At 38.8% G+C, this 27,037-nt stretch overlaps 1 protein-coding gene across 2 annotated transcripts in view; it reads right to left on the bottom strand.

Annotated features, from left to right (window-relative positions):
* Window positions 1-1,631: 1,631 nt before the first annotated feature.
* ART4 (ADP-ribosyltransferase 4 (inactive) (Dombrock blood group)) overlaps window positions 1,632-27,037 on the bottom strand; it is a 32,661-nt gene continuing 7,255 nt past the window's right edge. The window contains exons 2-4 of one of the 2 annotated variants that reach the window (XM_037033899.1): window positions 11,846-11,954; window positions 9,323-10,028; window positions 1,632-3,083 (exon numbers count right to left, since the gene is read on the bottom strand). In XM_037033899.1, the coding sequence (XP_036889794.1) occupies window positions 2,995-3,083; window positions 9,323-10,028; window positions 11,846-11,954 (904 nt within the window). In that variant the 3' untranslated portion in view covers window positions 1,632-2,994. Of the gene's footprint in view, window positions 3,084-9,322; window positions 10,029-11,845; window positions 12,401-27,037 lie in introns of those variants that run through there. The other variant, XM_037033900.1, reaches the window with a different exon arrangement.

Here is a 27,037-nt window from a genome sequence, read left to right as displayed (position 1 = left end):
TTACTTTAATAAAATGACAATAGGAGATGGTACTGCACACTCGTACAGTGTAGTCTCCATTAACAATCATGTGAATTAACGCACATTGAAGGTCCCTTTATCTTTAGAAGATAGCCCAGCCTAACAAAGGAGCAGAAATTACAGAAAATTTTTTGAAACCGGTCTTCTAAGGTTTCATCAACTTAGGCTTCGAATCAAGTTAAAGCTATGGCTCACTTTACAGACTCCTTGCTCAAAAAATTGAGACTGCAGGCAGAGACTGAGAGAATGCAAGCCATGTGCATGCCCCCTTAACTAAACCCACCAATCTACTTGATTCAAGAGAATCATTTCTGTCTCCAGAGATCAGTTCAGTAAAACAAACAGCAGCAGGAAAAGGAAGAATGGAGTTATCTTTTTAAAAAACTTCATTATTCTCTTCAGGATTATAATCACATAAGACACAAGCCAGGAGGGTTTATTAAACATGATTTCGGTTGCTGATTCCACAGATTTGGTGCAGGTCCTAGAATTCACATATCTAACAGGTCCTTCAGGGATGCTGTGGCTGTGGGTACTGGGAGCATGCTTTAAGAGTAACTGATTTAGGAGAATTTTCTTACCCAGAAGACTGATTTCTCATGGAGATCAAATGCTTTAGGGTGGCTTTTGAGCTTAACTGAGAGGCTTCAACTTTCCTTTCCAGTCTACATTGCTCCTCCACTCTGGCAGACCCGTCTGTTTTCTGACCCTTTTATGCATTGATCATTCCTCTATCTCGCCTCTTTTTTCTACTCAGCTTTTTTTCCCACCAATCTGAAGCTCCTCCCCTAAGCCTCTTCTGTGATGATAGAAAGCCATATCCAGCCTCAGGCCAGAGAAATCTCATTTTTTTCTCTAAACTCCAAAAATGTATTATTTGTACTTACTTTCAGCACTAAACACTTGATACATACTTGTCCCTACTGTCTTTCTCCCTTTCTCTCACCCCTTGATCCGGCTTCAATGTCTCAAGACCTCACTCAAATGCTGTCTCCCGTGTGAAGTTTCTCCTGTTGCCTCAGTTAGAAGGACTCTGTCTTCTGAATTTTTGTGAATGGAAGACTTGATTTTCCTCTTTTTTTTGGTATTTCTTTTGTGATTTGTTTGTGTTCTTAATTTCTCCCAAGAGCTCATAAATTCATGGAAGATCTAGCTTAGTGGATTCAGTGTTTAATCCCCAAAATACTTTGTGCGTAGTATGACTGAACAAATGCCTTTATATGGCCCAGAAAAAAATATCCAAGATGTTAGAAGGCTACTCCTGTTACATTTCATCACTGCCTCACTGACAGAAGCTTACTTCAAAACTTTCCTGGATCCTAGGTAGCCACTAACCTGCCAAAGTCCCTGCGCAGTGAACTTAGAAATTATCTTTATGGGAATTCTATGCTAGCTTTATTGGGTGCAGAGTCCATTGCTAACTACATGACAGAAGTGTCCTTGGCCCCGATATTGTCAAAATTCCAGTGTAAACAATCATAGTACTAGATGGCTGAGTTCTCTACCAGGTGATTTTATACCTCTAATTTCCCACTGAGTTTCTTCTGTCGTGACACAGACCCTTCAGGAAGTCCTACTCGGGCTACATGAATTGATTTTCACTTATGCTGTTTTTTATCCAAATCTCTAAGTATCATGGACTTTCAGAATTCAAAGGCATGAAGCTAGCTCTCATTATCACTCCGTATAGGCCAGTACAAGGGTCTTTGGAGATGAGGTCAAGTAACCTCCCATCACTCCACCTGCATGGTATAGTACTGGAAGAAGAGGGAGGAACATTCCCAACTGTGAGATTCGAAGATTTATCCTTCTTTTCATCTAATTGTTTGCATACAATGGGGACTCAATATATCATTGATATTTGCTTGTGATTAGATGTTTTTCTTCCCCCATATCTTTGACTTTATCTTCACCCACATCTACATGCTTTCCTTTTTAAAAATTTTTGTTCTATTACAGTTGTCCTAATTTTTCTCCTGTTGCAGTCCCCCACCCCCTGCTCCCTCAGTGAATCCCCACCTTGTTTGCATTATCATGGGTCCTCTGTACATGTTCTTAAAATATGTGAATTAATGATGAATACTTAAAACCCAATTTTCATTAAGTTCTTTATAAGTTAATATATGAGTCTAAATTTTAACTTTTGTAATAGTTTAGAAACATGTATGCTATGCTCCATTACTGGCAGTGAGAGTGATTTCACTAACATCTCTCCTTTGTATTTCTCAAGTTTCCATGTTTCCTACCATCTGAGGCTACACTAATTTGGTCTTGAATACTAATAAAAATCTCTGAAGAAAATTCACTCCTTAATTATGTCTCTGGGGCTCAAAGTTTTTCCATTTGATGAAGAAGTTGTCCTTTGCTTTCTAACTCAACATTTGATTTGTTCTTATTTAGGATTACTAAATAAAAATTGAGGGAGTGTCCTTACATTCAACATAACTACCCTCACTGCTTGAAATAAAAATTTTAAGCAAAAATATAATTTATTGATTCATGTAATGAAAAAGCCCACAATATCTAGTTCCAGGCACAGTTGGATCTAGGGGCTCATACATTCTCATGTAGACCTAGTTTTTTTCATTTTTTCACTCTTCCTTTACTGTGTTAACTCCATTCTCAGGGAGATAAGGTCTCCCCTCTTGAGGACATGATAGCTGCTAGCAGCTTTAGTCTCATATTCTGTTTTTGGTCATCTCCATTAAAAAAAAAGGCCCCACCCCAATCCTAATCCCAGTGCCAAAATAGTACCCCGAATTTATCTCACAGACTCTGATTGGGTTATTTTCTACTCTAGCATGGATCTCTGTGTCCATGGAGAAGAAACATACGGAGTCTCAGGCCCACTCATAGGCAATGGGCTGAGCCATCAATTGATTGTGGGGAAGCGGTGATTCCCCAAGGATATTCTGGGTGTCCTGTCTGAAATAAAGCACATGGGTTCAGGAAAATCGAATTGGCAAGGTTCCTTTATACTCCACTGGAAGAGATGATGACATTGATCAAAATGGAGAGAACAACAGTAACTGTAGGAGCAGGGGTGCCCTTTTTGCTGGAATCTGTGAAAACAAATAAACAAATAGTTAGGGATGTTTTAGGTAGCAGAGATTTTTAAAATAATCTATGTAATTTTTATTTTGATTCATTTTTCTAACAGAAAATTTCTAGTAAAACTATTTGAAGTTAGCTACTTGAAAAAAGTATTCTCAGGTATTTCTAATAGAACTCAGCTCGCACATTTTGCAGATGATGAAACAGGCACCAAGAAAGCAAGAGACTTATTTCGGGGTTACCCAACTAGTTGGTGGTAGCGATCTCCTGATTTTCAATCTTTATCATTATCATCAGCCTTATCATTATCACCAATATCTCCACCTTAATTATCATTAACTTCATCGCCATGATTAAAGCTAACATTAAGTAGTTTATTCTGTGCTAGAATCTGTTTTAAGCACTTGCTATAAATTAACTCATTTAATCCTCACAACAAACCTATGAAGTAGTTATTCTCATTATGCTCATTTTTTAGTTAGTAACACTGTGACACAGAGACGTGAAGAAATTTGTCAAACATCATGCACCTACCAAGTAGTGCAGGCGACATTCAAGCTCAAGCAGTCTGGCTCAGTTCTCTGTTTTTTTTACCACTGCATTTTCTTCTCCATATGTTGCATGTCCTCATAGAATTTTTCTATTGTAATGTGGGCAGAAAGCACTCACACTTGTGTTTGGTGTGTGTGTCCGTGCACTGCCTGCACAGATACACCCTTCCCAGGAAGCAGGGAAAAGTTAGCAGCCAGTTGGGTATGGCTGATGAAAGCAAAACTTGAATACAGAATAACTATTGTCAGAGAGTACAATAGGGTGCGAACACAGAAGGAGATGGAAACCTTTTAAAATGGTCTAAATTAAGAGTGAAATCACTTCCACCAGATTTCACTGGTTACTAAGGTGGAAAAGATATTTGAGGCAGAAAAACATTCAACTCCGTTATTGCCTTAATATTTAACCATATTGTTTGATAGAATGAGCAGATGATGGAGAAATATTTTCCCATATTTTCGTGTAATATATAAAATATCTATTGAGTTTCCTGGAATTTTTATTTGGAATTCTGTGTATATCAGCAGTATTTTCAAACCTCTAATTTGTAATAAGTATAGGCAAGGAAAATTATATACATACATATTTCTAATATTTTGCCAAAGTTTGTGTTAAAATTGTATTATCTGAACTCTCACAGGGACCTAGGAACTATTAATACCACATTAGCAGGTCATTTATTGAACGATTTTCAAATATTTTTGTTTTGTTTTTTCTTCCCTGAGGCTAGAGATCACAGTGACCCCCAACCTCCTACCTTTCTCACTTTTTAAAGGGATATGATTCTACTGAGTAGTTATCAGAAAATATTGATGATGAAACAACATAGCAGGGAAAGATTATGGTTTTGGGAAACGATTAGCTTCAGCGTTGAAGCCCTGCACTAGCCGTCTGACTGGACCACGTTAGTTACTTTCAGGGAGCCTCAGTTTTCTGATCTGTCAAATGACAGCCTCTCGGGCTTTTTGGTTCTATGATCACTATCACTATGCTTTACTTTCCTTCACTGCTATTATGATGGTGCTCAAACAAGAGACAAACGTATAAACATTACTGTGTTGTAATCACACTCATCCTTCACAAGCACCTCCTGAGCCTTGTTTCAGAATAACTAGGATGTTAAAAATGTCACACGTTAATTTTATTTTCTCAGGTTACAATAACTTTTCTAACTCTCTCGTTGCTTTTTCTTTACCTTTCTTATGATCATTATCATTTCTACCTCACGTTATTTTTTTAACACAGACAATATATTGAGAAGGGTAAATAAAAAACATCTGAATTACATTAGTTATGATCTATGAGGTCATTTGAGAATACCTCATGTTACTTCTACCTTTGTACTCATCTTTTCTGTTAGACTATCTATTTAATACTTTTTATTTCCTCTGTGCTCTACTGCACTATTTTTCAAATTGGGGATTGTGATCCATTAATGGTTTGTCACATCAGTTTTGTAGGTCATGACCATCATTCTCCAATAATGTAATAGGTTAGAATAAAAAACTCTATAGAGTTACACGGCCTGTGTAATAATAAACTACTGCTTTGTTACATGTGTTTTCATATATTTATATGCATGCAAAGTGAGTTATGATGTAAACAGTCTCACTCACAGAAGACTGAAACTAATGGTAGGTTCTCAGTAACATTTTCGAAAGGACAAATAAATCTCCTAAAAGCAATTTATAGAGAAAACTGTTCTGGACTTTTTGTCTAAAAACATGGGAAAGAGTCCTACTGTTGTCATGTATAGACCGTTGGGAAAATCTCACACCAATCATTTGACCTCTCTAAACCTCATATTCACATTAGCCTAGTGGGGTCAACGACCCAATATCCAGGGTCGTAGTGAGACTTAAACACATAATGTGTGTGAAAGTCTTTTGTGAACTAATTGCTACCCAATTGTAATTCCACTGGTGTATTATAATCTAATTTCGGTCACATCTGCCTTAGGGTATACAGTGTGGGGAGAAATATATAATTATTATACCTTTTATTTCCTGAAGTCTGAATTTGTGAATTATATCAATGATTCAGAAAGAAACATTCAACTCTTGAAAAAAAGCAAACAAGGTAAAACTGACACGCAGTAGGTCTAGTTAATCTATTATGTGGAGACAAAAGCTGTCTATAGCCTCTTTCTGTCAAAGTGCAGAGAGTAATAAGCACTAATGTTTAGAATGTTACCTAGGAAAAAGTTGGTAACAAAAACAATAAGCATTGTTTCTTCTGTCTCTTCCTTTGCTCTTATTCTTACTGTTGATGTTACTGAAGTGCACATTTGCACCATCAAACTATTATTCCGCTTCCATGTGCAAAGTACTTTCTAGGAGTTTTTCAGCTGTGTTTGAGAAGGTGGATACTGCTTGCTATTACAACATCCCCTCCAGGCAAGTATTGTCCCCATTTTATAAATGAAGGAACAGTCTCAGAAGTTGTTGTTTACACAAAAGGCCACATAACTAACATATACCCAGATCTTATTGGTTTGGAGTCTATTCTCTTTCCACTGTGCCCTGTGACCTCCTAGATTCATTCAATTACATGCTCATTCTTTCTTCCACTTTCTGAGACAGACACTTCACTTTGAGATGAATGTGATGTCACAAATAGGGAAAACTAATGTGAAAAAATTGTAGCCCAGCCCTGGCTGGTGTGGCTCAGTGGACTGAGCATTAGCCTGCAAACTGAAAGGTCACTGGTTCGATTCCCAGTCAGGGCACATGCCTGGGTTGCAGGCATGTCCCCAGTTGGGGTCATGCAAGAGGCAACCAATTGATGTTTCTTTCCCTCTCTCCTTCACTTCTCCTCTCTATAAATAAATAAAATTCTTAACAAAAAAGGAAATTGAAGCCCAGAATAAAATAGAACAGGAGTTAATAAAGTAAATAATAATGATGGTAATAGTAGTTAAAAAGTTTTGAGTGCTTACTTACATGGGCCAGATACTGTTCTAAGAGCTTTTACCTTCCAGAATCATATAAGGTAGGTTTTATTTTAAAAATTTCTATTTTACTTAAAAAAAACAGGCACAGAGAGACTAAGCTGTTTGCTCATGTTTTCACCGCTAATAATGGGCGAGGTTAACATGTAAAGGCTCAGTACAAACAATTGACTGCATTTTTTTCTAGAAACATGCTTAAGAATTTTGATTATGTTAAACATTTTAACAAATAAATCCTTCTTCTTTGTGAATTCAATGATACAAAACAGAGCATGTATTTGTGTGTCTACAGATTTTTGGCGCAGATTATTTTGCTGAACAAACAACATTTAAGGGCAAATAACTAACATAACATACTTTGAGTTTTTCCATGAGCCTGGAAACATGTTTCTATGGTAACCAGTATAGGTCATGTGAGGGCCAAGAGAAGAATTAGAAGGGAAAACTATTAGTTTAGAATGTCTTATAAACAGGGTCCGGGGCAAAGAATGCTCCTTTTTAAATACAAAATCCTTTATTACAAAATCATAAGTATGTAATTCTGTAACATAACAATATCACACTTAAGCACATCGTATGGTATTTTAGGTGAAATGGTCAAATTGCTGTCCATCTCATGTGAGACATTCACGTACCCCACCAACCACACTCAAGCAGGTCTTATGTCTGCTGGACCCTGTTTATTATGCTATTAAGTTGACTTCTCGACTCTCTGAAGGTGACAAATTCCTGGGAAGTCTTTGAACTTGAGAACTGAAGTTGCAAGTTAACAAAACCAACTTTGAAATAAATTGAAAGACTGGAATGCTCTTTAATCTACTGTCTCTTCTCTGGGAGAATTACAGTATCCTGGCTGACCAGTTTTTAAAGGTGTGTATGTTGGCTTTCAAATATCACGCCTGCTACATTAAGAGGTACTGGGAGAGGAAACTGGCTCATAGGGACTTTCTGGGACATAGAATAGCTTATGGCTTCGGCTAGTAAAAAATGGAAAGGAAACAGTCCACTGAGGAGATTGTGCTTTCGTGAGAAATTGGATATCAGTACTCCAGAGCACCCTCTGTGAATCCCCTAGGCTAAGGTGAATGGTGTAATCCAGGTGACTGGGAGAAGCGAAGTGGGTAGTAATAGATATATAGAAAATCCCATCTGATGAGGAGGTTGAAGGGGAGCAGAATACATCATCCCCACACATGTCTCTTTGGCATAATGACTATTTTGAGCTGAAAGCTATCAAGGCCCAGCAAACTCAAGAAAAATTTTTACCTCCCCCTTACCTGCCTAAAAGAATTTAAAAAGGGGTCATGTACCAAGAAGAGCGCTACTACCAGGGTTAACTTTTTGCATCAGAGAGACGTACCTGAATTGCTGGGCAAACATACTTGTTTACCAAACATTTGCCCTTCTCATCTTCCTATGAATCATCTTCCTTCTCTTTAAAGCCTCAGATCCATGTCCCTTTCCTCAGCTCAGGAACATTGTAAGCTTTACTCATCTGGCTATCTTTGAATCTCATATCTTTATGGGGCTCCTGTATGTGTAAAATTATTATTTTTCTTGTTAATCTGTCTCATTACAATGGGGGAGTCTCAGTCAGGAACACAGAGGGGCAGAGGAAAACATTTTTTTCTTCCCCTAACACACAGGAATAAAATGGAATCAGTGACATGTTTTTCTAAAAAAAAAGAGCTTTTCAATTTCTAAAATATTGTGATATCTCTAATTTCTCCTGCTTCAATTTTCTGTGATATCACCAGAGTTCTTGCAAAAATATTGATCTAACTGATGCTCCTCTTTTCCTTAACAACTTCCAGTGACTCCTTATTATGTACATGTAGCACGAAGGTCAAAAAAGTCCTGAGCATGGAATGCATGAGTTTTTACAGTCGAGCCCCATTAGAACCCTCCAGACCCAACCACTCTCCGACTCTCTTTCTAGCCCTGGGCCCTGCCTGCATCCTGCACATTCTACACTGCAGCCATCCAGAATTTTGGAGAGTCCCTGAAGTCACTAGGCTGTCTGAAACTTCTGTGATTCAGTACACTGTTTCCTGCTTGAGATGACTTTCCCTCTCTTCTCTCGATAAAAACCCCCTTCCTACTTCCAGTCCCGTGTGGTCCTCTACCCTGAAGTCTTCCTCACTTTCCCCAGAGAGGGTGAGTAGCTTCCTCCACTGAGCAGCCTCAACCATTCCTTCAACATTGAGTGTGTTACTTTGTACTTTTGTGTGTAGATATTTGTTCATATTTCTATTTTTCGTTAGACTAAAAATCCTTCTAGGAGAGTAGTTTTGCTTTATTCCTTTTATTTTGCCTGGGGCCTCCTATGCCAGTTTCTTGAACAAAAAAGATGCCTAATAGATAAGAGTGAATGAATGAATCACGCCTCCTGATTTACCTTTAGCACTCTTTACTCATGAAAGGACCATAACAAAAAAAAATGAGTTTGAGGGAGAAGGTAAAGATGCTATATTTTATGTACAATTGTTTATGAGATTTACTTTCTCATCTAAAATAGCTAGTATATTATGCAACTGTAGAAATACATTTTCCTAGAGGTAGGTAAGGAAAAAGAAGAGAGGGAAACTAAGAAACAAGGCAGTTACCCCCCACTGCCAACCTATCAGTCCCACTATTATTGAAGACCACTTTCTATTTTTTGGCCTTTCCCTGCCAAGCCCACTCAGAAAAACATATTTTATAAGAGAATAATAGTCTTTGATCCTGATAAGAGTGAATTCATACCTTTTAGCAGCTGACAGTTATATGTGCTCAGATTTCCAGCTGACTGCAACTGTAACCAGTTTCCTCCTGAGTGGTAGCTCATTTTTACAACTTCAAACAACTCATAGGGGGGGACCAGGACCTCCCCCTTGAGAGAGAAGTCTTGTATAGGTGCACCCAGGCAGGTAAATATGGTAAATAGAGTATGGTTTCCAACCTTCTGTGCCTCTTTGCTCAAGAGGGAAGCGGAGAGGAATTGGCCAAATCGAAGGGTGGCACCTACATAGGCTTCCAAGTAGAAATCAGCCTCATGATACACCTCATAACACAGAGAGTCACTCTTCATGGTAACCCTTTCCCTGAGCAGCTGGATGGCTGAAGTCAGGTAGTAGTGTAGGTACTTGAAATGGAATGAATGTTTATACTGCCACGGAGACCTGGCAGCGCTGGCCATGGCTCTGGCGAAGTCAGAGCGAACATTGTTGTTCAATGTGTAAACCAAGAGGACCACAGCGTGTGTGACAGTCATGTTGTCAGGGAGGGCTTTGTCTTGGCTCAGCCAGGTTAGGTGAGCATTATGCCAGACCCTGGAATAATTCCTTCGGGCTTCTAGTTCTTTTGTGAAATAATCCCCTTGACTTAGCTCCTCCATGACCTGTTGGCTGCAGCCTTGGTATTGATCATCAAAGGAATTTGGTGCCAAGTCAAAGTTGATTTTAATAGCAGCCTATAAGAAAAAAAATATTGATTATAATTTTTTTCAAATCAGATGGTGAATTTGAATGCAGATTTTCTGTGCTTTATGAAACCGTCTTCTCCTCAAGATCAGCCTTTGCTGAAGTAAATTTCACTCATAATCATTCCACTACTCAGTCCTTCTTGTATCAATGACCTATGTTAGAGGTGGAATTTGATTTGATAAATATCATTGAAAGCTCAGAAATGCTCATTGCCCCAGAGAGAAAGTGACCATTTTTGTATCACCAAAATCACATTTTTTGGTGCATATTGGGTATGTTGAAGAAAACAATTAATAACCGTAAAGTTTTGTTTTACTTTCTATTTCCTTTATTGACTCCCTTCGCATTTCCTCATGGGTGTTTTAAGGACTCTTTTAAAACTCCCTGAAAGCTATATTGAGCCTTTGAACTTTAAGAAAAAACGTAAGTGATTAATGATGTTGGGTGCATCAAAGGCATCCCCTCTCTTCTGTTCAGGCTCTAAAAACTTGAAAAACAAAGAGCAAAGATGAGGGCTAAAATATCATTTTTATTAATGAATAATGTCGTGTTGGGGCACACATGTTTTGGTCTGATGGCGAGTGGACTTCTTGGAAATAAACCTCAGAATGAGGCAGCCTTGCTCGCGCAGCTCCAGGCGCTACTGACTTGCAGACTACCCAGGTAAGATTCTTGGCGTGGAGGAACACAGACCTCCTAGCCTTTGCCCTCAGACTAGCTCCCAGGAAGAAGAAAAGCAGAGGTAAACTCAGCATACCCAGTTCGTCTTCCTTATGTTACCAATCAGGTAAAATTTCCCACCTCCAGGGCAGCAGAGTTTGTAAAGATTTGGACCGTGGTTGGGACTGTGCCTGGAAAAGTCACTTTTCTTGGAAACCAGGAGTGGGAGAAACCCATTGTCTAATGGGCAGCCAATTGACTGTTACTCACTGATACTGAGTACATATGAAACTGAAGGTAGAGTCTGAATACAGGTTCACTAAGTACCATCAGTCCATCGTGCACAGCCATATTTCAATGACCTAAATCTCAAGATGCTTGCAGCTTGACAAAAAAAAAACCCAAATTTTTCTAATAAGCAGTACTCATTAAGTAATATATTAAAAGATAAAGTTCCATCTAGTCAATGTCAAAGATGTTGAGGCTGAAACTAAAATAAAAATACCATGTGGTATTGATGCTGTTATTTATGTTAAATCATCTGGTTGTGTGTAAATTAGAACAAGTCTTTAAGACTGTTTAAATACACTTAACCAATAACTCTTACAGCAAGTTTACCAGTAAATCTAGAAACTCTATTTAAGCCAAAATACAAAATCAGTAATAGCACATGTGTCAAATCTCATTATGATAAACTAAAACTTTATTATATTACTAATGTCAAATATGTAGTCTATTGTCTTTCAACACTAGGTTACTTTCCCTTACATGGAACTGTAAATTATAATACTCCTTCTGAGTTGATTCATGTGAGACAGTCTAAAGCCAAATAGACTTAGCAAATTTTGCATTATTTGTCCCACACAAGCAGTGTTTTACCTACATTTTGCGGAGAATCCAGAAAAGAATGGCATGCCACTAGCTTCCGTTATGTGAAATTTACAAACTGTAAAGAATTCCACAGTTGTAAGTAATTATTTCCCACACTCTTCACTAGCATAACTGAAGAGGTCTGAATGACATTAGATCCCAAGTGCCTAAAGTTTATTGAAAGGCTGTCACCAGGGGAAGGCTCTATTGGAGCTCTCGGCATCTAGCACTCACCTCTTCCATTGCGCCCTACCTGGGAACCCTGGGAACTCACCGTGGGTCTCTGCAGGCCGGCCAACAGCAGCAGGAGAGGGAGCTGCACTCCAAGTAGCCAGGTTCCCATCACAGGAGCTGTAGTTGTGGGAAGAAGAACCTTCCTGCATCTGTTGGTCAATGGACAGCATCGGTTGGTGTTAGATGTACTTAGCTCTTGCAGCTTCATCCTGAACTGAGCTCTCCCAGTTCTCCTGTGGGCTTTTCCATGTGTGAGTCTCAACAAGAACCTTCCTTGCTAATAATGTCCAGGTCAAGACTTCTGTTGACCACCACCACCTTCACTGCAAAGCTGAAATCTCTGAAATAGCCAGATGTGTGCACCAAACAAGGAGTTCTAAAGTGAACTGAAGTTAGTTCCCAATGTAAAAAAAATCCCTAATCTGTATGTGGAGGAATTCCGAAGTCCTGTTTAGGGTCAGGCTCAGCCACTCAGCCTCAAATTAGGAAGGCAGGAGGCGGCCCACACTGTACAGTGTTGGAGCCAAGTGGTATTATCTTGAGTGGCAGGCTTTCACTTCAAGCGATGTGATTGGCTCGTGAGTGTTTCTGGAAAGGTGCCACCTCAGGATGGGTCTGTGGCAGCCCCATCTGGTGCTGCTGATAGGGCCTGGCCAGGAGGGGCTTTCACAATGCAGAGAACCTTTTAGGTCCAAAAAGAGCTGTCTTTGCTGCTTTTTTGCAGAATCTTTGAAACTCTCCAAACCAGAAATTGTACCTGTTGGGGCCTTAGCTCCTCCCATCAGGGAAGGCATCAGATCCTCCATCCATACTACCTCAGTTTGCAGTGAACCCTAGGGACTGCTGTCAGAAGAGAGCCTCTGAACAGCTACCATCAATCAAAGCAGGCTGCAGCGCCAAGTTAACCCAGCCCTGCTGTTCTAATAAACACTCCCTCGTAGACACTGCCCTTTGCAGCCTGAACATCCTTCCTCTGTTCCCAGTCCTTGTTGTTCTTGAAAACCTTTTCCAGGCACACCTCCTGATTCATGATTTTACTGCGAAGGGAAACTGAATCCTGTTCCTGGTAATACGGGTACTTTTTAAAGCACTTTAAAATATTTTTTAAAAAAGATTTTATTTGTTTGTTTTTAGAGAGAGGGAAGGGAAGGAGAAACAGAGGGAGAGAAACGTCACTGTGTGGTTGCCTTTTGTATGCCCCCCCCCCTACTGGGGACCTGGCCCCACTACCCAGGCATGTGTCCTGATTGGGAACGGGCAGCCCTTTGCTTAGTAGGCTGGCACTCAGTCCTTTGCGCCACACCAGTTAGGACTAAAATATTTATTTTATCTAAGTTTTTCAATGATCCCAGCAGCCCTGCCTCGTTACAAAAGTTCAGAATATCTAGAAAAATCTAAAGGAGGAAACAAAATTACTCATAACCCATAGCTCAGAGAAAGGTACTATTTAGAGTAAGAGTTGGCTTTATACACACGTACACCCACATTATTCTAGGACTGAAATAATATAGTATGCAATTTTACAGACTGCTTTTTCCCTAACATTTTAATGTATGCACATTCCCATCTAATTTAATACTTACTAAAAACATACTTTTTATGGTTGCACAATATTCTACCATAGGTGCTGCCATGTGATGGACTATGGGGTGGATCCAGGGATGACGCTGTCTCAGAAGCAGACTGAGTAGTGAATAGAACATGGGCTCTTGAGAAAGACCTCAGTTTAATTCCTGGCTCTAGTACTCCTTAATGTTTGACCTTGGGCAAGGTCTTTAACCTCTGTGTTCCTCAGATTCTTCATGTGTTAAATGGAGATAATAGTAGTGCCTATCTCATTGAATGCTTTGATATAATCATAACCTTTAAAACAGAACTTGGCACCAAGAGACTGTTCAATAAGTGCAAACAATGATCAATTCTTACCTGTTTATTTCAACTGAATACAACTATAAATAGTGACTTATGAACATATTTTGGACACAACTTTTTGTGTGCTTCTTGAAATTTTAAGACACATTCTAGAGCTAGACTACTGACCAAGGAAATATGTTTATTTTTTTATTGGACTTAATGGAACACATGAATGTATGACAATATCTCTTTAATACTAAAAATTCTTAAAATTTCTCATTATCAACTGTTAATCTGAGATATTGAGGTATGAAGAAAACTAGAATTAGAATCTAAAAACTTGAATTATGGGTCTAATTCTATAGCTTGCTGGCTGACTTGGAAAAATAAGTAAGCTGTGCTGAGCCTCAATTTACTTAACTTTATAGATTTGCTTTATAGAGTAATTGTCAAAAGACACTATTTTAATCCTTAGTGTAGGGGTGCATTTTTTGAGGCCCTGTGAGGTGAAATAACTTGTCAGTGATAATGGGCTCCTTCCTCTCACCCTGTTGCTCACTGTCTCCAAGAACGCTAAAGAATTCTGTGCTGTTTTATTATTGTCTATAAAGATTTTGTTAATTTTCCTAATGTGACTGCCATTCCCAGGCTAAGACCACTAGGGGACAGTAGAAACCTCTGTGACCTTTTCATAGTAGGTGAGAGAGAAAAGGGAAAGAAGGAGGGAGGGAGGGAAAGAGAGAGACAGACAGGAGACAGGGGGAGGGAGGAAAGAGAGAGAATATCAATAACAAACTAGGGTAAGAAAAGGCCAGAGATATCATGTGTGAGTGTGCATACATTTTAAAATTAAAATTAAAAAAAGGTTTTCTGACAATATTTAGAGCCATAAAAATCATCTTTTGCCTTGAGGACTATTTTATTAAAGTTCTCATGATATAATTTAATATTAGTTACTTTAGAGCTTGGGGTTTACTCGGCTGTTATTTTCTTGATGATACCCAGTTGTTCACAATACAATCTATTTGTGCTGTCTTGATGGGTCCAAGGGCATGGGTTTTAAAGTCGTACACACTGTGTTGACATTCTGCCTCCATGACTGTCCAGCTCTTGTGAATTTGAACAAGTCATGTTAGTTCTCCATCTAATTTTCTCTATATGTAAAAGTGGAGATGATAACACCAACCTTGCAGGGCTGTGTTGACAACGAAACTGAAATAATTTGTACAATATTGTGGACTGAGTCTAGGAACTACACTGTCTCAGAAGTGGATTGATTAATGAATAGAACGTGGGCTCTTGAGAAAGACACCACTATCCAATTTCTAGTTTTATAACTTCCTTAATGTTTGACCTTGGTCAAATTAATAACCCCTCTGCTCCTAAGTTTCCTAATGCCATGGACACTTAGCAGGTGCTCAGAGCTTGTTGGTTTACTTTACACACAACTCAGATATTTGAAGACCAACAACTCATAGGGAGTCTAACAGAGAGAGAGTTAATTTGTATTAATTGGAAAAACAGCTGTTTAAGAAAAGATCTTGCTAGTTTTGTAGAATAAATTGTGATACTCTTGACTAGCTTTCTAAAGCTTCTTTCAGAGCACAGGTTGGAGAAGTCACTAGAGGGCCTTGCCCAGGGGAGAATTGTACCTTTTCCACTAGCCTCACTGTTTGGAAATGGTTCTTGGTATTTGCTGTTTAGATCTTGTTAAACCTCTTTGGAGTCATGTCAATTTAATGGGGGTGTTTTACTGCTAGAAGTTCTGGTAATCCAAAGGAAAGCAGTTTGATAGAGACCCCAAAATTTGATAGAATAATTTTAACATTTTAACTGGTCAGTTCTCTTTTACCTTTAATGCCCTTACAGAAGGAGCAGAACTACCTCACCTATGTCATATTTTTATGACTTTTTTATTTAGGTAAAATGTTAAACTTATAAAAACACTGCAAGTTTCTGTGAAAGGAACACATATATATCTGAGAAGCTCACATAAGCCCTATCCACTTTCGCCAAATTGCTTATACTTCCCCAGTTGCTCTCCCATTCAGTCTTTTTTCTAAACCACTTGAGAGTAAGATGCAGACATCATGCCCCTTGTTAAAAGGTAAAATGGGCCATATGAAAAATTTTAAAAGTTTATTTAAGCAAAAAATCAGTTCAAATTGAGCAGGGCATTAATATTCATTGGATTCATGCATTGATGATGAAGAAGCAGCAACATGATTGCTTTGTGGTAGCCTAGTGTAATTTACCTGGTTGCTTCCTGGTAATAGGGAGATCTCTGAACAATTTTCTAACATATTTATGGGAAAAATCTGCATGTAAGTGGACCCATGCAGGTCAAATTTGTGTTGTTCAAGGGCCAACTTATTTGATGGGCTATAGATTAAGCATTCGCCTTACTTGGAAAAGCCTATTTGGCTGCTTGTGATTGGTTGTCCTTAGGTTTTGATTTCTTAACCTTGAGACCTTCATAGGCTTATATTCTGGTTTGCTTTTGTAGGCTTATATTCTGGTTTGCTTTTGTAGGCTTACAGGCATTAGAACCACTTCAGTCTAATGGACTCTTTATTTAATTCATTTAACACCTGTAGGGTGGAAATTTTTTTCCTTCTTCCCTTTTAGGTTTTTTAGCAGGTAAGTCTTTCACATTGAAAAAGTTATCTCTGGTAATACAGGTCTTTTTCTGGTATGGGCTCCCTAGCTAAATTACTTCAGGCAGATAAGGGAGAGGTGAAGTTTTTCCTGAGTCTGCTGGGTCTTGTTTGCCTTCAGCTCAAAATAACCCCGATGTCAAAGTGGCACATTTTGGGGTGGTGTAAGCTGCTCCCCTTCACACCCTTTACCCTTATATACCTCAGAATTTATTTTCTAAGAGCAAGGACATTTTCTTACACAACCACAATACAATGACCAGTATCAAAAATCTAACATTTATACACTATTATCTAATCTATAGTCCATATGCAAATTTCATCAACTGTTGAAAATTTCATGTCCTTTATAGCTCCTTTCTGGGATTGAAATTTGCATTGTGTTGTCCAGTGTCTTCAGTCTTCAAATTGGAACATTTCCTCAGGACTTATTTTGCTTTTTGACCTTGACCTTTTGGAAATTATCAGCCAGGTATTTTGTAGAATAATTGGGGTTGCTCTATTATTTTCTGATGATTAGATTCAGGTTCTATAGCTTCAGCAGGAAAATCACAGAAATGATTTTGTACAATTCCCAGGAGACATTTTGCATCCATTGCTTCTATATTAAATGTTGTCTAGCCTTTCTTCTTCTTTTCCTTAGCATAGGACCTTAATGTTGGGAAACAGGTTTGTTTTCATCATCTTTCACCCACCGTGAAACTTCTTGACATTCTTAGCAAAGCAACTGCTGTGTATGTTTCTGTGATATTGTGATTTATAGTAAGTATCTATTTGGTCTTGTCCCTGGGTCCTGGCAGGCAACTTCTAAAATTTTGTAATTCCCCAAGTCACAAGTACTACAGGGGCACCCTTTGTTCCTAGTTCCTCAAATGAACACCAGAGCCATGAAGGTGAAATGGGTGTCTTTTGTTATTTGTAACAAGCACCTTTCAAGTATACCTGAGTTTGTTTATGAGGTGACATTTAGAAGCCCCTAATGATGAGGAACCAACCAGAATTGAGAGTATTACAAGTTAATTATATTTCCAGGGAGAGGTCTGTGATTCCATGTAAGTCTTAGAGCAAGTTGCTGGATGGGGAGAGGACCTGCAACCTGGACCCTGGGCCCCAGGTCCCTCCGAGGTGCTGGTTACGTATGCGGCCTTCTGGAAATGAGCAGAACTGGGCTTTTCAGAGGTGGGAAGAGGAAGATAGCAGAAACAGGCAAGGAAGCAAGAAAAGAACAGCATTATGATAAGGGCAGCCTGACAGCTTCATTCTAGGGTTTTCTGGCCTTTTTGTTTTGGAGTTTTAAACATGTACGTGTCTTATATGTGTGATAATATAATATTCTGGAGGCCAGTTTTCTATTAAATAGTGTTACTTAATTTTCTGTACTGTCCCACTTTGGCCCACATTTGGCTTGAAGTCCTGGTCTTTCCTCATGTGCATTGAGCTTGCTAATTAAACTGAGGTTTCCAACCCCCAAAAGCAACCCTCTCTGCTCCATGGGTTAGCAGTTGTGAATTCAGTGCCATGCTTGAAAAATAGAGTCTGTTAGCTCCCAGACTCCATTGTAGTCAAGGCACGTCTGTTTTTGTGTGATAGTTTTCCATTCAACTCTCGTTGCTTTACACATTCGCGTTTTGCTCATTAAGGTGCAATGAGCTGGAGGGCTCTTTACTAGGTTTGTGTCTGTTCTCTGTGTGGTCGACTCTTTCCATTTATTCCTACGTGATGCATCTCTGCTCCTCAGAAGGGTGTAATTAGGGAGGATGACCCTTGCTTTTCTCCTGCTGGTCATAGTGATGTCTTGTTTCCTGTGGCTCAGATGTCTACCTCTTGGAGCTTTCTTTTCACTTATCACCCCACCAATAGTAACAGATTTTATCCCATTGCCTGTTTCTTTGGGATCACAAACGACTCCCTAAAAATAGAATATTAACTTCTATTAGCCTCAGTCCTGACTGTGTCTTGAAAAATTTTTAGCTTCTGTCCTCTACTAAAAGTTGATGGCCTTTCTTCTCCATCCAGGTATTGCCTCTCTGAGAAGCGAGGTAAAGTGCAGGTTCGCTGCCCACTGCTGTTGCCTCAGAGCTGGGAAGGGTGAGCGCTCTTTTTTCATGGGTGGTGGTGAGCACAGAGAGTAATCCCTGCTGCGGTCATTGTTCTCCTAGGTTCTGAGAGTATGTGGAGTCAAATCCATTTTACCAACTTAAAGATTAATTTTCTCTGAAAAGTTCTTCTTAGAAAAATTAATATTTTACTCATATATATATAATATTGGTCTTATTCTATAACATTCATAACCCTGGCCTTGTGCTCACAGAGCCTTCAGTCTTCCTTCACCGTGAGACATGTCACAAAGCTTTTTATTCTAACTAACAATGCATGGTGCAAACAAATCAGCAATTTCTGTTACTTTATTTTATTTTCCATTTTCCACCAAAGGGGAAAATGTTTCAGTCTATTTTACTCCAAACATAATAACTCATTAAATAACACATATTATTACATTAGCTTCACCTAATCCCAATTTATTTGCTGTTGTTTTGAATAATCTCTGGGCTGTTGTGGCCAAATCTCCCCCATCCCCCACTGTTTTTTCCTAATATTTAAAGGTGCTCTACTGGTCCTGACTGGTGTGGCTCAGTGGGCTGGGCATCATACTCAAACTGAAGGGCTGCAGGTTCAATTCCCTGTCAAGGTGCGTGCCTGTGTTGTGGCCAGGTCCCTGGTTGGGGGTGTGCGATAGGCAACCAGTGTTTTTTTCCCCCTCTTTCTCCTTCCCTTTCCTTCTCTCTCAGAATAAATAAGTAAAAACTTTATTAAAAAATTAGAAAATAAAGATGTTGTTCTGTTGGTTCAAGTTTTTCCTTTCCAGACTCAACATTCTGACTCAACTCTTCCTCAGACTCTCCATCACCCTGGCCATCTTCCTCCTTCTGAATTCCTGCAAGCCAATGACCCCTGTGTACATGGCAACAGGACAGCACACATGTGTCTAATCAGTGGGATTAAAGGCTTCTTTTGTTCTGAATGCAAGTTAAGGTGAAGCAGTTTTTTCTTTTGGCAACTGTGTCATTTTTTGACTCACTGAATTTGCACATATTATAAATCATCAGTCACTCCCCTGTGAATTTCTGTTATTAAGTCAGTATCACCAGTCATATGCACCTGTAAATTTGAAACAAATTTAATAACCTTGGTTTTAGGACCTTACATTTACACATACTTAGCCTCTTTATTTTAACCTGTCAACAACTTCATGAATCTTGATTCTGATACATAGTGTTATGAATTTGCAGCTCCCACCAAATCAATACTTAAATAGCATTTTTAGAATGTAATCTTTGTGAGGGCGAAAACCATATCTTTTGTTCACTGCTCTATTACCTGCATTTGTAATAGTGCCTGTCACTGAAATAGGACCTCAATATGTTTTATTTGAATACATTTTTCTATGCATGAATAAATCTATTTTTGCCAAATACTATGCTGAGCATCTTCTAGTATATTTTTCACTCAATCTTCCCAATAATTTGTGAGTAGACATTATTGTCCCTTTTTTACTTTTGAGCACACTAATACTCAGGCAATGTACCTTGTCCAAAATTGCTCAGTTAGTGAAAAACAAACAAAAGACTTAAACCAGGTCTTTCTTTGACTCCCAGTCAATAAACATTTGCACTAAACTGAACTATATTGGAAAGTTAAACCTCTAAGCCAACAAAAACTGCCACCAATATTTACTGAATACTTTCTAGATGCCAGATGTACTGAGGTCTGTCTGGAAGGTAATCAGCAATGGAATATGAAAAATAGAGACATTTATTGAAGAAGTTACAAGATATAAAAAACATTGTATATAGAACAATGACACCTCGGTCCCCTTCAAAGTAGGCACCTTGGGACCTCACACAGTTTTCCCAGCATCTTTTCTACTGTTAAAAACACTGCAAAATTCTTTGTTGGAATAGCCATCAGCTACCCCGTTGTATTTTCCTGAATCTCATCAATGGTCTGAAATCTCTTCCCTTTCAGAGGTGATTTTAGTTCTGGGAAAAGCCAGAAGTCACAGGGCACCAAATCCTGGCTTTAGGCAGGCTGAGTCACCTGAGTGATGTAATGTTTTGCCAAAAAACTACAGGAGACGATGCATGAGCACGCGCATTTGGCCATGAAGCTGCCAATCACCAGTTGTCCATAGCCACAGCCATTTCGTCGTACTGCGTCTCTACTAAGAATATTGAGGCAGTGGTACTTATTGGTTGTTTGGCCTGGCCCAGAGTATTCATGATGGACAGCGCCTTTCTAATAAAAAGAACACAGTCAACATGGTATTGAGCTTGCTGAGACTTTGCTGCACCTTGTTTGGGTGTGGAGAACCAGGTGAAGTCCATTGGGACTACTTGGTCTTTGCTTCTGGATCACAGTCATATATCCATGAATCATCTCCGGTTATGATCTTCTTGAGGAAATCTGGTTCATTGGTAGAGGTTTGAATCAAGTCATTAGCAACTGCTGCGTGATGTTCCTTCTGTTCTGGCAGCAGAAGCCATGAACCAAATTTTGTCATGACATGTTTCACGCCAAGATCCTGCATCAAAATCTTGGACACAGTAGTTTTTGGAATTCCCAGATCAGCTGCTAGTTCTCACCCTGTCAGTTGCCGACCTTTGTGGATTGCGGCCCGTACACATTCAACATTCCCAGGTGTTCTGCTTATTGCAGGCCTTCTAGAATGTGGATCACTTTGAACAGATTCTCAACCATCTTTGCAACATTGGTGCTACACTTTTACTTGTGCAGCACTTGTTGGGTCATCCCCGAAAGCCTTCTGAAGCATCTGAATAGTTTCCATGGAGAAACGTTCAAGCTTAATACAAACTATGATGCAGATTCATTGCTCTACTCATTTAGTCATTTTGAATGTGACGGCCACATAGTACACTTGCACACTCAACAGTGTCTGTGACCCCCACTGACTAGAACAGTGAAGTCATCATTGTTCACACATGTACATTCCAGTGCACTCTCCTTGGCTGCCAGTTTACATTGATGTCATGCAAACCATTCTCATGTTAGCAGTGGCTGGACTTTTCTGGACAGAACTTGTAAACATGTAAGTACCATATATGTTTAATTTCACTAAATTCCCCCAGCCATCATTGTTGGTGATACTGTTATCATTACTCCCAATTTCCTGACAAACTTTGGTTTAAAGCAATGAAAGTAACATTTCACCTTCCTTCCTATTTCACCTTTTATCCTCCAGATCCCTCATTGGGTTGAAGGGAGTGGAGTTTGGTCCTTTAGTTCTCCGTCTCCAGACTGACTTGTGTTTTTGAGCCCTTGCACTCTGAATCGACTTGGAAGGGGATGCACAAGCCTGATTTTTGTCTTCTTAGAAGAAGTTTTTCTATATTTGACTCTTGTCCATATGAAACTATCGTTTGTAGCGGCTCCTTTCTCACTAGGCACATTTCTCGGAACTTGATGTGCAGGGTTTGTGATTTTGATTCAACCCAGATGGATTCTAGATGCAGTTTCAACATCCTATGGCCAGACTTGTCATCTTGATGTTTAAGTTCTCAGTGGTATTGTCTCTTTTGAAATCCCTGCGTGATCAAAGGACACAGATGTGGACTTCACTCCTGATTCTGTTCTCTCTAGTCTGATAAAACTAGGCATATTATTTACCCTCTTGGAGTCTTGCTGTTTTTGGAAAATGGAGTTAATACTATCCATTTCAGATGGTCATTATTAGGACTGAAAGAACAATTTTGTTAAGTGTTTAGGACAGTATCTATTATACAAGAAGGGCTCGATAGATGGAAATTAGTACTTTAGTTTTTATTACTAGGATTATTATTATTTAGAAGGAAATTGGCTAGATCCAAATGAATATCTTCATTGGTCTTAGCACTATAGACTAATCATCAGATCAAGCCAGTCAGAGTCATCTGTATACACAATAGTTTTCTTACCAATGGATCCCACTTTTCATATATCTATATTTTCAGTTGTGCTCAATCAGTTGACTACTTAGCAAAGAACTTGGAGAGGAAGGAAAAGAGATTAAAGTATCAAATGAGGGCTCTTTAGTGTCCTTTTTAATGTTAAACTCTTCAAGTTGGAACTGTTCAACACTTTATTATTGTTCACATTTCTTTTTTTAAAGCAGTTATGAATGTTGTAAAGATTATTTTTTCTCTTGTAGAATAAAATATCCATACATTTTACATATAGCTGTTTTGTAATTTCAATGTACATTTAATGTATTTAATTGTAAAACTGTTAATTGATAGATACCACATTATTGTTCAAATGTAGAACATAATAAGAATATCTTAACTGAATATGTGACATAGGTTTTCTGGACTTGGTATGCAGTTTCATTGCTTAATTAACACTACTTTTCACTTAATTTAAAAATGTGCCTTTCAATATTGTTTCAGCCTGGAAGATCTTAGGTAAGACCCTAATTGCTGTCAAGGAAAACATAATTTTCCAGCCAGCTTAATATATCCACACATGGGACTTGTGTACAAAACAGAACCGTACTGTAATATGGAGAAGGAAAGTTTTGGTCAAGCTGTTACCCCTGGATTTTGACTGCAGTTACATAAACATTGACATTTTGTGATTAATGACTAGGAAAACAGTCACTCCAAAAGCTCAGGGTCAGCGTTATCCTCATAGTGGCCTAGTAGAACGACTTAGTGTGATTTTCTTAACAATTTGAATTGTGAGTTTCTGGAGCCAGCTGGGGCAGAAGAAGCATGGAACTAAGCACATAACCTTCTCTACTTGCTCTCTTATACTTGGCCTTCCTTAAGTTAAATAGGGAATAGGCTGGTAGGCTATAGGTGGGGATGGATCTGGAAAGGCAGTTATCTATGGAAAGGATGGTACACTGACTTTCATGCATCAGGCTACAGAGGACTGGCTACAGACTTCTTTCCTAAGGGGGGATTTTGGATTTGGTTATGGATTGAAGAGACCCTAACCCAAAAGGAAGGGGCGGTGATGGAAAGCAGGGCGAACAAAGGGAAATAGGAGATACGGCAGAACAACAAACCCATCTTAGGATTTTCTGAGTTGGTCGTTTATATGATGGACAGTCTTCCATTTTCAGATTTAGGTTAGAAGTGCTAAATTCTAGCAAAACCAAGAGGTACATAAATTAGTATAGTTTTACATTTTTGTGTATTGCATATAGGAAGCTCCTACTTTAAAGGTTAATGTTACCGCGAACCAGAGGATAACGGTTCAATTCCCAGTCAGGGCACATACCTGGGTTGCAGGCCAGTTCCTGGCAGGGGACACACGATACATTGTGTGTCCTCGGCAGAGGCAACCATACATTGATATTTCTCTCCCTCTCTCCTTCCCTTCCCCTCTAAAGATAAATAAATAAAAATATTTTTTTAAAAAAAGGTTAATGTTAGAATTTTTTTTAGAGAAGTGACTTCTGATCTGCAAAAAGTGGTTGACTAGTGTATATTTTTGCAAGTTCTATATATAGAAACGTAATAGTGTAGATAAAAATATCCAACCAGGGTCAATAATTCTTTTTATGTATGTTCTTCCCTTCATATATTAAACACGCACTTAGCAGTTTGGAAATTCTAATTTTCCAGTTTAATACCCATAATCATCCATAAGGTAGGTAGAACAGATATTATTAGCCTAATTTTCTAGATGAGGAAACTGTGGGTCCAAAAAGCTAAGTGACTTTCTTAAGTAAGACATAACTAGTGTGTGTTAGTACTACTGTCTACTGCTTTTAAACCCCAAATCACTTATACTGTATCACATGGGCCATAGCAAAATAAAATGTGTAATATATGTTTATATTAATTTAATTCCATTTAAGATATGAGGCATGAACTGCTTAAAGAGTAATAGAAATTCTTTCTTTTTTTCCTTCCTTGCGAAACTCTTAATTGTTACCTATATTTGACCATATTTAATTTATAACCCAGGCCTATGGTTACAATGAGACCAAAAGAGTTATATCAGTTATCTAAAAAAAACAATACAGTCTCCAAATATTGTCACCTTGAATATATGTTATCTGTGCATATTAATGAAGAGCCAAGATTTGGGCCTAAAATGTCAAATAGTTACTCAGTTTTATTTCTGTGACAATTCACCAATCTAATATAGATCAATTATAGCCACATCCTTATTTGCCTATCCAAGCATGCTCATTTTATTTGTTCTGAAGCAACTCACTTTGTTTAACGTTTTTGTTTTTGCATTTTATACTTTATAATTCTCTCCTTGTTCTGAACAAAATGGGGGCTAATAGCTGGTTTCATGGATTTGTATTGGCTTCATATATTTTCTCCATTTGAGCATAAATAAAAATAATAGGATATTAAAGTTTGAAGTTTTGTCTGTCTGACAGTCCATCCCAGGGGTCCCCTTTTCTTTGTCCCTGTCAGGTAGTGTTATCCCCCTGTTTAAAATATTCCATGATGAGAAGCTTACTCCACAGCACTCTCCCAATTTGAACTCATCTCTTAGATTTTGCATTCATTGAAACAAAATTTTCTCCCAGTGTTTTTTAGCCTTTGTTCATAGTCTTACCTTTAGGATAACACCTAAGTCTTTTTTCCTTATTTTCACTTTATACCTTTGCATGTGTGTACCTAGAGGTTTATATATATCCTTGCTCCAAACCAAACTGCTCATTTCTTCAACCATTGCTTATAAAGCTTCATTTTAAGTCCCTTTCCTTTTTCATGCTTATTCCTCTCTAGACAGAGTGCCCAGGATCTCCAGAGCCCACCTATGGGCTGAAAGATAGAACCATAAGATGAGTCAGGATAAAGGCAGCCATTCAGATTTAAGGTACACGTACATTTGAGCTCTCTAAAGGGGAGGGGTGGGTCATGTGAAATTACAGCATGAGGGGAGGTCCAACAAAGAAGGGCCTACTCTTCTGATCTGGGCTGTTTGGGTCTAGTGATAGGGACACGATTAGGCAGGAAGAAGGGTACTGAAAACAGCCCCAGTAGCTCAGAGAGGTACAGGTGGGGTGAAGGTCACTTACATTCATGCTCTGTCAAAAAGGAATAAGCTTTCCAACTCACTCCTCCCAAAGAGTGACATGACCAGGAAAACATCAGCCAATGCTGAGTTGCAGAAACAAAGTAGGGTGTCACCACCAAATGGGGAATATCCAGAAGCCTTTGTTTTAGTACATCCGCCTATCTCTTGAGTTACGTTGCATTCCATTTGGTACTTGAAGCCAGGTAAAGGTATGTTGTCAATTCTCTTTGAAAGCCCAGATTCATGCATACCAGGGTTAGCAGAGCTAGGAAAGCTTCTTTGGTAGATAAACTATGTTATGGAGTGGCCTCTTGCAAAAGCTCTTGGAAACCCAGTGGCTTATAAATGCGGATACTGTAGAACTTTGGAAAAACTGTGTCGCATACGTAAGGCTAGTTTTAGAACCTGAATACTTAAATATCTTAAATATCTAGTTAATCCTGTCAAGATCTTATTTAGCCTTTGCAAGTCATATCTGTTTGCTTTTAATATGAGGGAAATAAATCATGTCATTGTTTAAAATTGTAAGGTATGTGTACATCAGGCAGGCACAGACTTGAATTACGACTTTGAAGCTCTCTAACTGCAACATTTATGAACCCAGTTCAGCTTGTGAAAACCATGGACATATTTTGGTTTGGCCTGGAGCCTTCTTTTCATCTCCCCCAGGTCACTGAGTGCAAAGGGAAAAAAAACACTGTAAATATTTTTGAAGCAAAGGCCTATTTTTCCCTATTGCAAAAATAAAATTGAATTATTTGACTTGGTCCAAGGGATCTAAATTGTTCCAAGAGAGCAGACCAACTCTTTTTCATTTAAAAATGATTTTTAGACTGATTTCAAACATGTGACTTTATGATTCCCAAACAATTCTTATTAGAAAGTAAATGATGACTTTGAGGACATTTCATTCTCAACCTTTTTTCCAACATTAAGGTTGGGCCTTCTCTCTTCCATGCTGTTAAAAGTTTGGTTGGTTTGCAAACATTTTCCATCCCTAGTTTGGCCTTTGCTAAAAAAGGTCCTGAACTTCTTCCGTGTAGGGGGTAAGGGGATATCCAGATATAGAAAACTGAGTTCCAGTGCTCGTTTTGCTTTTATCTTACTCAAGACTTTAACCTAGCTCATGTTCAGTTTTCACAACTCTTGATTATGAATGATGATGCTTGCTTTGCCTACAACCCATAGATCTTCTTAGCACAAGTGGAAATAATGTGTATATGTGAAGGCAATTATAATAAGTCCATTTATGAAAACAAAAAATTAATACCATACATCCAGGGCTCCTAGAGCAGAAATAAGCACAGAGCTTCTGTGGAGAAGATCTAGAATTAGGTTTGCATTGCCTGGGGAGAAGGAAGGTCATCTGTACCGAGCCTGCTCGTCCTCTCCCTCTCGTTACATCCACACGGATACATGAGTGCAAATATAATCGCTGTTCTAATCACGGTGCACCCACAGCTGGTACTCTAGAGGTTAGGTCGAGCATTCTTTTCTTTCAAAACAATCTTGACTTTTTATAGACAGTGGAAGCAGGCAGGAGGCTGCAGGAACTAGTAATTCCCAGAAGTCCAAATACTCTTCGGGTTCCTCCTCAGGTAGAGACTCTGTCTGGCACAGGGTTTCTCTGGGCCTCTTTTCCCTTATACGTGATTCACAGCGCAAGAAACCTG

This window comes from Sturnira hondurensis, unplaced genomic scaffold, assembly GCF_014824575.4.
Source record: "Sturnira hondurensis isolate 20B ecotype Veracruz unplaced genomic scaffold, ASM1482457v3 Scaffold0021795, whole genome shotgun sequence".
Lineage (NCBI taxonomy): Eukaryota > Metazoa > Chordata > Mammalia > Chiroptera > Phyllostomidae > Sturnira > Sturnira hondurensis.
This window is presented reverse-complemented; position numbering and strand designations above follow the sequence as displayed.